At 47.2% G+C, this 12,056-nt stretch overlaps 1 protein-coding gene across 4 annotated transcripts in view; it reads left to right on the top strand.

The window, feature by feature from the left end:
* ACACB (acetyl-CoA carboxylase beta) overlaps positions 1–12,056 on the top strand; it is a 132,606-nt gene that overhangs the window by 100,175 nt on the left and 20,375 nt on the right. For all 4 annotated transcript variants that reach the window (XR_011250012.1, XM_069558243.1, XM_069558244.1 and 1 more), the window contains 9 exons: positions 82–138; positions 377–418; positions 1,726–1,941; positions 3,620–3,775; positions 4,641–4,844; positions 5,186–5,341; positions 8,772–8,894; positions 9,501–9,770; positions 11,329–11,426. Coding sequence is in view for 3 of the 4 variants with exons in the window: in XM_069558243.1 (XP_069414344.1) it covers positions 82–138; positions 377–418; positions 1,726–1,941; positions 3,620–3,775; positions 4,641–4,844; positions 5,186–5,341; positions 8,772–8,894; positions 9,501–9,770; positions 11,329–11,426 (1,322 nt within the window). In the remaining variant the exon portion in view is untranslated. The remainder of the gene's footprint in view (positions 1–81; positions 139–376; positions 419–1,725; positions 1,942–3,619; positions 3,776–4,640; positions 4,845–5,185; positions 5,342–8,771; positions 8,895–9,500; positions 9,771–11,328; positions 11,427–12,056) is intronic.

Below are 12,056 nucleotides of genomic sequence, written 5' to 3'. Positions count from 1 at the left end.
AGGTAGCAGTAACATGTGTCAGGGCTTCATTCCTTTGTGTGACCAACTATGATCCTATTGTATGTTTGGTTTTTAATGCAGAAGAACATCCTTGTGGAGTGTGGACTCCGAAGAATCACATTCCTGATTGCCCAAGAGGTGAGTCCAATGCTCGGCGCATCTGAGTTCTTCACATTCTTCAAGACTCGGTGCCATTTATTTGAAGTTTGCCCTGTAGATTGGGGTGGGAAAGATCAATGGCTAAAGGAGAGATGGCTTTCCAAATGATTTGTTCTAGCAGTGGACTGGGTAATGGTTAAAAATCGTAAAACAAGTCTATAAATATTTAAATAAGTCTTGCTTGACTTAATTGTCTTTCATATGTCTTTTTCTGCAGAAAGAATTTCCCAAGTTTTTCACATTCAGAGCAAGAGATGAGGTATGGTGAAGAGCAATGAAGTGGTTCTCTCTTCCCTGGGATCTTTGATATTCAGGAAGAATATTGTCCCCAGTCCTTATGATCCCTGTATTCTAGAAGTGCAACTTAAGTGCAGACTCCAGCCTTCCTCTGGGCTGGTATTTCCAGTGAGAGCCCCACGTTTGTATATGGGCCTCAGACCTCACATTTCCCACCCTTTCAGCCTTTGCTATACACATTTCTGTCTCACCTGGAGAATTTTTATACTTGCTGCTGTAACTCTGTAAGACAGGTCTCCCACCCTCTTTTGTTTATATTCTTCTAGGACAGTGGTTTGCAAACTATGGCTTGCAGACTGGTTCCCTGTTTTTTAGGGGTCGATTGGTTGGTTTTTGTTTTGTTTTTTTTTTTGCCATGACACACATGGCTTGAGGAATCCTAGTTGTCTGACCAGGAAACGAACCCAGGCCCCCTGCAGTAGAAGCACAGAGTCTCAACCACTGGACCACCAGGAAATTCCCCAGCCCCCTGTTTTTATAACCAAAGTGTGATTGGGACACAGGCTATACTCATTAATCTCTTGCTGTCTCCTATGGCTTTCTGGCTCCAGCAGTAGAATCAGGCAGAGTCAAGTACACTCAGCCCTCCATGTCTGCAGTTTCCACATCCATGGATTTACCCAACCACAGGTGGAATCTCTGTGATTGGTCTTATCCGCGGACACAGAACATATGGCTTCAGAAGTCAGACTGTGGCTGTGACCGACTGTGTACTCCATCGGTTCTCTGGCCTTTTGAGAAAAAGTTTGCTCATCCCTGTTCTAGAAAAGGCAATCTTGTTCCCAGCACAGACCCAGCCTCCAGCAAACAGTATTTTAATCTATCCAGAGCCTCGCTTTACTACTTAAGACCCATCCTTCCTTTAGCCTCTTCAGTTAAAACTCTAGCACCATCAGTCGCTTCCTTCTGGGGACCAATCTCCTCAAGGAAACCAGGGCTTAGGGACTTCTTGAGAAGTACTCTGTGTCGTGGCTCACAGAAAACAGCCTGGTGGGCCGCAGGTGCTGGGGATTCACTGGGCTCCCCCAGGGCTGAGAGACTTGCACCACACAAGACCTTCCTCTCTGCTGGACCTTCAGGAAATCTCAACTCTCCAATCTCTCGAGTTCATGGTTAGAGGACACTATGACTGCCTCATTCCTGAGCACTAAACCCGCAGCGCCAGGGGGCATGCAGGACAGGGCGCAGATCAGCGGGCATGCCACCTCAGTGTCCAGTTCCACGTGGGTCTGTGTGTCTGTCTGTTTTCTCTCCCTGGTCGGCCCGCAGTTTGCAGAAGATCGCATCTACCGTCACTTGGAGCCGGCCCTGGCCTTCCAGCTGGAGCTCAGCCGGTTGCGAAACTTTGACGTGACCGCCATGCCCTGCGCCAACCACAAGATGCACCTGTACCTGGGCGCCGCCAGAGTGAAGGAGGGTGCCGAGGTCACGGACCACAGGTTCTTCATCCGGGTCATCATCAGGCACTCGGACCTGATCACCAAGGTTGATGTCAGCGGGAGTTTGTGTCTCCTTGGGGGCCAGCCCTGCTGGGATTGAGTCCCACTCGGGGCAGGGCCTGGGCTGCATGCGGGGATCACAGGGTGAACGGGGCACCCACAGCCCTGGCCTTGTAACCAACAGTCCAGTCTAGAGGGGGCAGGAGGTAGATAGTGGCTTATTTTCATGGGGTAACGTGCAGATTCTTTCTTCCATCCCGGAGATGTGTCTGCATGAGAGAATCAGGAGGATAGAAAAGAAAGGTCCTGGTAGTTAAGGGCTTTTTCTGTATTTGTTGATTGAGTGCACCTTCATGTCCCATTGTTTCTCTCATTTACAAAAGTAATTCATGACTATCCTGTGAAGATTGCAAGCAATACTGAAAATACTTCCAAAAATCAAGGAGGGGCTTTCCTGCTGGTCCAGTGGTTATGACTCTGCTTCCAGTGCAGAGGGCACAGGTTCGATCCTTGGTCTCGGAACTAATATCCCACATGCAGCGTGGCTTGGCCAAAAAGAAAAAAAAGAAATCAAAGAAAAGGACCCAGAATCCTGCCACTCAGGGGTCAGCCCTGTTGGTGACCCTTTGTGGGCCTCATTCCATACGTGTATTCGAATTGGGTTGTAGGTAGAAGGTTCCAGATGGGAGCTCAGGCTGGACATACCATGTGAAGACTTGGTTTTTACTGTGGACCTCCTTCTGTGTTAATGAAGGTGATCCCCTCCCTGCAGTTCCCTAGCACGGAGGTATCACATGTATGTAATGTTTTTAAGGAATCCTCTAGCGATGAGTGCTAAGCTAATCTCAGTGTTTTCCTGCCCCAGGTGTTCTAATAGCTTTTATGATTATCCAGGTAAGTGCAAGTCACTCAGTTGTGTCCGACTCTTTGCGACCCCATGGACTGTAGAGTCCATGGAATTCTCCAGGCCAGAATACTGGAGTGGGCAGCCATTCCCTTCTCCAGAGGGTCTTCCCAACCCAGGGATCGAACCCGGGTCTCCCGCGTTGCTGGCAGATTCTTTACCAGCTGAGCCACCAGGGAAGGCCAACAGACCAGGAGATGGTTGCCATTGAAAAGATGGTTTGTTTGTCACCCACAGATCCCAAGGGGAGGGGGCACTCTGTATCATGGGGACCACGTGGGGAAGTGCCAGGGCTGCTCAGGAGGCCGTGCGAGGGGGGATTCATGGACAGGGGCCTTTATTGTGGGTTTCGCAGGAAGGACCAGGTGAGGCAGATGGGCAGGCTTGGCAGTGGCTGCCTTGAGTGATTTCAGCAGGCTCTGAACATAGAGGCTGTCTCTAGTTGTCTGATGCCTGGCCCTGGGTTAATTAGGGCCCGAGGACAGTAGCCTGGAGCATGATCCTGATGAGGAGTAGTGGGGTGTGGACCGTGGATTGGTTGGATTGGTTGGTTTGCCTAAAAAGCGGGCTCACGGGTGAGTTGTTTACAATATCCCGGAAGAGACTTTAAGACCCCTCTGGGGTCAGCACAGCAGAAAACACAGAAAATAAAAGAGGTGCCGAGTACACGAGTCGGCCTTGGACATCTCTTTGCCTCTGGAGGTGGGGCTCTGCTGTCTTACCGGGCGCACCTTTTGGAGGAGGGGCTGTTCTCCCCTCTCCCTAACTCTCTGAGCCCTGCACCCCTGGCCTTAGCGGTTGCCCCCTCCCGCTTTTACAGGAAGCCTCCTTCGAGTACCTCCAGAACGAGGGCGAGCGGCTGCTCCTGGAGGCCATGGACGAGCTGGAGGTGGCATTCAATAACACCAGCGTGCGCACCGACTGCAACCACATCTTCCTCAACTTCGTGCCCACCGTCATCATGGACCCCTCCAAGGTCTCCCCTCGGCCGGCGGGGCTCTCAGCAGGCTCTGGGGGTTCACCTTCCCTGGGACCCTCCTGCTTTGGGGTATTGTCTCCCGGTGTGTGAGACCCCAGCTGCAGGGTGCATCCGTGCGTGTCTGAGCCTCGATTGCTGCAGGTGGAGCACAAAGCTTCCATCAATTAATTCTAGAGCCATATTCCAGCCACCCCCCTGAGGACTGTCCCTAAGGATGTTCCCCCTCCGTGGGCATGCTTCACTTTTCAGGACATGCGGATGCCCAGAATGTCCTCTGCGAAACAGAGCTCTGGCCTCTCCCTAGTTCCAGGCTCTGTCGTGGGCTGCCAGTGGGTCGGGGAGTGGGTAAGAACCTGAGGTCTGTGGCTCAACCATCCTCCACGGCTGGCTCCTCCACAGCTGGTTCCTCACAAGCAGGCAGAGTTTGTGGTGGTGATTCTGGGATGAAAGAAGTCCTTTCAGTCCATCAGCTTGGCATGTGGGGTGGGGTGCAGAGGCTCATGCTGACTCCCCAGCTCCACCAGTTCATGTCGTTCCCAAAAGAGAAAATGCATAGGCTTGGGATACATGACGGAGAGGAAGACATAGGAGCTCTAGTTCTTACCAGCCTCAGTTTCCTCCTCTGTCAAAAATGCTAGCCTCTCTGGGTAACTGTGGGGACAGAGTGAGACACTGAGCTAAAATCAAAGATGCCTTTGCGTCTTATCAGCTAACAGTGATACATGCAACAGATTACTGTGCTGTATACACGCAGTGCATCTTGCATTCGGTGGATTTCACCATTCTGTCATCGTCAGAGCGAGAACGGTTACGAGTGTGCGCAGTTTAGGTTCTGAAATTGAACCGCTGTGGTTTGCGGCAGATCGAGGAGTCGGTGCGGTCCATGGTGATGCGCTACGGCAGCCGGCTGTGGAAGCTCCGCGTGCTTCAGGCTGAGGTCAAGATCAACATCCGTCAGACCACCACCGACAGCGCCATCCCCATCCGCCTCTTCATCACCAACGAGTCAGGCTACTACCTGGACATCAGCCTCTACAAGGAAGTGACGGACCCCAGATCTGGGAACGTAAGGCCGGGCTGGGTCACAGAAGTCGCGTCAGAGTGGAGGCCCGAGCCCCTGCTCCGTGTCCGTGGGTCTGTGTCTGCTTCAGGAAAGTTCATTTGTGTCAGATGTTAGAGTCTACACAGAAGTGACACCATGTGGTGTCTCTCTGACGTACTCCACTTGGTATGCTAGTCTCTAGGTCCCTCCATGTTGCGGCCAGTGGCGTTATTTTGCTTGTTTTTTGTGGCTGAGTAGCATTCCCTCTTGGCATTTTCATTGAGGCAGGAAGAAATAAATTGAGCAGGAGTGTGGTTCTCTGAGACTTGCCTCCCTCACTCTCTCTTTCTCTCTTTCTGGTCCAGATCTTGTTTCACTCCTTTGGCAGCAAGCAAGGCCCCCAGCATGGGATGCTGATCAACACTCCCTATGTCACCAAGGATCTGCTTCAGGCCAAGCGATTCCAGGCCCAGTCCCTGGGCACCACCTACGTGTATGACTTCCCAGAAATGTTCAGGCAGGCAAGTCCTGGGACTGAGACTCAGTACTGCCCGGGGTCCCCCTTTAGAGACTCCACCAGCATCCACAACCACCATTCTCAGTTACTTTTCTAAAGACCTCACTCTAAAAAACAGTCTGCATGAACGAAAAGAAACTAATATTGGGAATGACTTCATAGTATGTTTTTCTAAAACAAGACTTATTTCATCCCAGTGGTAAAAAGAAAATAATATAGAAACTTTGGACAACAAAGGAGAGTGGAAGGAATAAAAAAGTAACTCCTAGTTCCGTATGCTAAAGACAGATTGCTTACCATTTCCTTCTGGTCTTGTTAATGGATGTATTAAATGCCTGCTATAAGCCAGGCACCATTCTAAGGGTGGCTAGACCGTGAGGAAGAGGATGGGGTCACTACCTTTGAGGAATTAAAAAAAAATAATGTTTTATGTTTTTATGAATTTTGAAGTATGCACTGGATACAGACTCTATACTGGGTATTTCCTTCAAGCATGTTTTCTATGCCTATATTTTTTTACGCAGAAGTGCCTTTCAAGGAGACTGACCACACTGGCACTGGTGATGAGGATGCCTTTTACATCCTCTCCGTTGCCTTGTGAATGACGTTCATGAAACTGAGACTGTGGACAGGAAAGCATCAGTGCACTTCAGGCATGAGATGCGGGGTAGCAGGAAAAGCTGCTCTTTAGGGTCAGGAAGTCCTGGACTTGAATCCCAAATCTGTCCTTTTCTTCCTGTTTGTCCCCCAGGCAAGTTCCTTCACCTCTCGGGGCCTCTCTTTTCTCCTCTGTTCAATGAGAATAATAATTAGTACCTACCTCCCAAGGTTGTAGTAAGAAATACATATTAAGTATTCAGTAGAGGACACAACTGAGCGACTTCCCTTTCACTTTTCACTTTCATGCGTTGGAGAAGGACATGGCAGCCCACTCCAGTGTTCTTGCCTGGAGAATCCCAGGGACGGCGGAGCCTGGTGGGCTGCCGTCTATGGGGTTGCACAGAGTCGAACACGACTGAAGTGACTTAGCAGCAGCAGCAGCAGCAGCAGCAGCGGCTATTTTAATAATTGGAAACTTTTATGATTAAGAATGTTATTGTCTGTATCCTTCTGCCTTGGACATCATGGTCCACAAGAATAAGAAACAGACATATCAAAAATAAATCCATCCACTTTTCTTTTAGATAAAGAAAGAGTACTGTGGACAACCCATAAATTTGAAAGCAGATGAAAAGGAATATTTCCCAGAAACATACATCTTATCAAAACTAACTCAAGAAGAAATAGAAAATATAGATTATAAGCATTAGTGAAATTGAATTACTCCATCTGTTCTACCTTTAAAAAAAAAGCTGGAGTTCTTGATCAATGCATTAAAATAAGAAAAAGAAATAAAAGGTACAAGAATAGAAAGAAGCAAAGTGGTGTTTTTTTGTAGATGATAAAATGCCCATACAAGTAATCCAAGAGGATTTGAAGAAGCAGCAAGATAACACAGCAAGATTACTAGGTACAAGTGCATGCCTGATCAGAAGAGGCAATATTGTAAATATAATAGTTCCCCACATAATATATTCAGTATAATCCTGGAGTTTTGGATGCAACTTAAAAGTTCATAGGAAAAGTAAAAGTTTGTGAATAGCAAAAGCAATTTTGAAAAAAATAATCTGGGGGACTTGTCTTAGCCGTCCTTTAAAATAAGTCACTATTTTCAAGCAGCTGTACTTACTGTAATGCATAATATTATTGTAATGGAGCTAAACAGATAGACCAATGGAACAGAATAGAGTCTAGAATCAGACCCACTTATAAACAAAGCCTTGACAGAATGCAGAGGTGGAATTGTGAAGGGAGGGAAATACATCGCACTAAAAGATACAAAGACATTTCTTATCTAATTTGGAAAATAAATTTTTATTTCTACCTCATCTGGTATGCAAAAATAAATTTCAAGAGAATTAAAACCACTTGGAGTGAGTTAAAAGCATAAGCATAGGCAAACCCCACAAATTTGACTACATTAAAATTTAAAAGTTATTTATGTAAAAAGACCCCAGCTTGGGGGACCCAAAGCTGGGGCTCTGGGACAACCCAGAGTGATGGGAGGGAAGTGAGAGGGGGGTTCAGTATCAGGGAGACATGTATACCCATGACTGATTCATGTCTATGTATGGCAAAAAACCACCGCAATATTGTAATTAGCCTCCAATTAAATTAATTTTTTTAAAAAAGACCCCAGCTTGGGAGAATATGTTTCAATGTCTGTTACCAGCAAGAGATTAGAACAATATTATGTAAGAGAAACTCTGACCAATATATTCTAAGGTGCTCACCTAGGTGACGATCAGTGAAGTATGGATCAACATTACAGCAAAAAAAATATCAGTATAATTTCACACCCCGCAGATGGGAAAGCATGAAAATATTTCACAACCAGATGTGGACAAGTATATGGACCAAAGGAGCTCTCACACATTCTTACTGTAAAGCAATTTGATAATATCTAGGAAAACTGAAGATTCACATATGCTGTGACCCAGCGATTCCTCTCCTAGGTATCTACCAATGTAAAAAGACCATAGGAATGTTCATTATAGCATTATCGGTAGTACTGTAGAAATGGAAATCTAAACGTTTCTACTCAAAATCATGAGTAAATAAATTGTGACATATTCATTCCATGAAAAACTGAACCTGAGGGAAAAGGAATAAACCAGAGCTAAATGTATCAACATGGATAAATCTCTCAAATATACTGGAGAGTTGGAAAAATAAGTCGTAGAAGGACATACCTGGTGTGGCACCATTTACTTAAGAGAGAAGTCACGTAAAATAATGCTACATGTTCTAATGTCTGCACATATGATGAGATAAAAGCATAAACACGTACAGAGGACTTGACTGACACCAAGTTCAGGATGGGCTTCCCTACTGGCTCAGCTGGTAAAGAATTTGCCTGCAAAGCAGGAGACCTGAGCTCGAACCCCTGGGTTGGGAAGATCTCCTGGAGAAGGAAATGGCAACCCACTCCAGTACTCTTGCCTGGAGAATTTCATGGACAGCGGAGCCGAGCAGGTTACATCCATAGGATCACAAAGAGTCGGATACAAGTGTGTGACTTTCACTTTCTTTCAAGTTCAGGATAATGGTTACCTGAGGGGAGCAGGGGGAGGGACAGATGGGAATGGGATGGGAAGGGGCACACCAGGGGCTTCAGCTGCATTTCTGTTATTTCTTATTAAAAAATTCTTAAAGCAACTTTAGAGAAATTATGATTTGACAAAACTGCAAGATAGATGCACAGGTATTTATTTTTTCTGCATGTTTTTGCTGAGTGCTTTAACTAGTTTGTGATTAAGAAAGAAAGGCAGCCTTAGAAAGTGTACTTCCTTACTGGAAACTTCAGATTTTTCTCTTTCCTCCCTTCTCTGTAGGCTCTTTTTAAAATGTGGCACTCCCCAGACAAATACCCCAAAGACATCCTGACGTACACCGAACTCGTGCTGGATCCGCAGGGCCAGCTGGTGGAGATGAACCGACTTCCTGGAGGAAATGAGGTAAAGAACTGAGTCGGTTTGCTCTACAGAAGAAATTAACACAACATTGTAGATCAGCTGTACTTCAATAACATTTTTTTTAAAAAGCGAACCCACAGAGCCCAGCTCCTGGCGGGAATCCCCCTGTAAAAAAATTTTCTCCCTAGGGGTTTCCCTGGCTGTTGAGTGGTTAAGACTTTCTTTCCAGTGCAGGAAGGGCTTCCCTTGTGGCTCAGCTGCTAAAGGATTCACCTGCAATGCAGGAGACCTGGGTGCGCGATCCCTGGGTTGGGAAGATCCCCTGGAGAAGGGAAAGGCCACCCACTCCAGTATTCTGGCCTGGAGAATTCCATGGACTGTATAGTCCATGGAGTTGCAAAGAGTTGGTCACGACTGAGCGACTTTCACTTTCCGTTAAAGGGGGTGCGGGTTCGATCCCTGGTCGGGGGACTAAGATCCCACATGTCTCATGGCTGAAAAAACAAAAGGTAAAACAGAAGCAATATTGTAATAAATTCAATAAAGACTTTTAAAATGGTCCACATTAAAAAAAAAACAACAACTTAAAAATCTTTTTTCTCCCTGAAGAAGCAAACCTGTTTTCTCGTGCACTCATCTCCTTTCCAGGTGGGCATGGTGGCCTTCAAAATGAGGTTTAAGACCCTCGAGTACCCAGAAGGGCGTGACATTATCCTCATCAGCAATGACATCACCTTCCACATTGGATCCTTCGGCCCCGGAGAGGACCTTCTGTACCTGCGGGCGTCCGAGCTGGCCCGGGCCGAGGGCATCCCCAAAGTCTACCTCGCGGCCAACAGCGGGGCCCGTATCGGCCTGGCAGAGGAGATCAAGCACATGTTCCAGGTGGCTTGGGTGGACCCGGAAGACCCCCACAAGGTACGGCGCGAAGCTGGCGTGGCAGTGTGATTCCACCTAGCTCCTGCTGTGTTTTCCGAGAGAGTGACAGTACCTCTAAGGGAGTTGGGGGGAAAGTCTTGCTCTTAGCATGGATACACGTGGTGGTGGTGGTTTGGTCGCTAAGTCCAAACTTAGCACGTCCGACTCTTAGGTGTCTGACTCTTGCGATCCCATAGACTATAGCCTGCCAGGCTCCTCTGTCCATGGGATTCTCCAGGCAGGAATACCGGAGTGGGTCGCCATGCCCTCCCCAGAGGATCTTCCCGACCCAGGGATCAAACCTGCCTTTCTTATGTCTCCTGCATCGGCAGGCGGGTTCTTTACCACTGATGCCACCTGGGAGCCCTCACTCCTTCTTAGCCACTAGCAGATGACTCTGGTTCCTTATCTGTAAAATGGGAATAATCGTAGTAGTCACTTCAGAGAGCTCTGAAAGTGGTAGTCAGTCATGTCCGATTCTTTGAGACTGGTGGGACTATAGCCCACCAGGCTTCTCTGTCCATGGGATTCTCCAGGCAGGAATACTGGAGTGGGTAGCCATTTCCTTCTCCAGAGGATTTTCCAGCCCAGGGATCGAACCCACGTCTGCTGCATTGGCAGGCGGATTCTTTACCACTGAGCTACTTCAGAAGCCCTCAGGAGGATCCTTGGAGAACAATAATGAAAATAGTTATTTCTTATATAAACATGTAGTTAATATCAATACATACTGACCATCTTCTGAACACAGTACGTACCAAGCATGCAGAGGTGAGTGGTATATGATCCCTGGCCTCAGGAAGTTCTTAAAATTCATCCAGAAGACCTCAGGACATCATAAAAGGCAGAATGAATAAAGAAAAACACACATCTTGTGATGTGAAAATGCAGGGGACAGAGGCATTCTTTGCAACCACAGCAGAGGTTCTCAAGGAGGTGGTATTGTCCCCCCAAAAGGGACAAAAAGTATTATTTTCATGTAGAAGTGCACACACACACATACGTACATTTATTACATAACCAGTATATCTATAATAAAACTTGACCGGGGCAAAGGGGTTGGTAATCAGGGAAAAAGAAGTATCTGAAAGGCTCCTTTGGGGAGAGAGAATGAAAAGATTAGACGACACTGAATCAGTGACTTCCCTGGTGGTCCGGTGGTTAAAACTCCCCCTATCAGTGCAGGAGCTGAGGGTTCGATCCCTGGTGGAGGAGCTAAGATCCCATGTGGCTGGGGACCAAAAAAAAACAAAACAGAAAGCAGACACAATATTGTAACAAATTCAATAAAGATTTAAAAACAAACAAATAGTGAATCAGAGAGACCAGGGAAAAAGTGAGGTTGTGTGGTAACTGGCAAACACAGAGTGGACATTCAGTTAATTGGTGTTATTAATGTGTTAACATCGAATGTCTGTTAACATCAGATGGGTGACTGTATTATTAACATGGTATCCTCCCTGCATCCCTAAAACACAGTGCTGGCACTAAAAACAGTGGCTGTTGAGTACACGGAGCTGGACTCATAGCCTCATTGAAGTATTTACATATTTTTAAGGGAATTAAATACCTGTACCTGACCCCCCAAGACTACACCAGAATCAGCTCCCTGAACTCCGTCCATTGTAAGCACGTGGAGGAAGATGGAGAATCCAGGTAAATAACTTAGCAGGCAGCTCCCACGTTCTGACTATGGTTCATTTCAGCTGCTCGTGGGGAATCTGCCTCTGGGCTGGCAACAGTTTCTCAAGCAGGTGGGGGTATTTGTACAGAGCGACCCCCCAGCTTCCATTGTGGGCAGTGACAGCTCAAACACCTGGGGCCCCCTTTAGGGTGACCCCATCCTTGCTGTCCCCACATGAGGTGCATCTCTCACAAAAACAGCACATCACTCGGGGACAGTTAGGGTGGATTCCCGCATGACCCCAGAGCTTGCGGGCTCACACTTTATGACCAAATGAGCCAGACTGGCTCACTGGGTGAGCTGGGAAGACGTGGACAGGGTCTGCTCCATGAGGACGTCAAGGGCGATACTGGTGTCTTTTCCAGGGAAGGTTGTAGGTTTTTAAAATCAGATTCTGAGTTAAATCAAAATTTCCCAGGCTGAGTTTCCTGGGATGTCAGTCATTGATTTGCGGGGAGGGAGGGAGTGAAGATTTTAAGTTTCGGAAACACTGGGTTAGATGAGATCCAACAAGCATCTTTACTGCAGACCTTCCCAGAGTGTTTAACTGAAATGCCTTGTGAGTCTCTAATGGGTTAGGGCCTAACCCAGCCTTTTTGGCA

The sequence above is a fragment of the Ovis canadensis genome, chromosome 17, assembly GCF_042477335.2.
Source record: "Ovis canadensis isolate MfBH-ARS-UI-01 breed Bighorn chromosome 17, ARS-UI_OviCan_v2, whole genome shotgun sequence".
Classification (NCBI taxonomy): domain Eukaryota; kingdom Metazoa; phylum Chordata; class Mammalia; order Artiodactyla; family Bovidae; genus Ovis; species Ovis canadensis.
The sequence above is the reverse complement of the archived record's forward strand: the minus strand, read 5'-3'. Positions and strand labels throughout refer to the sequence as shown.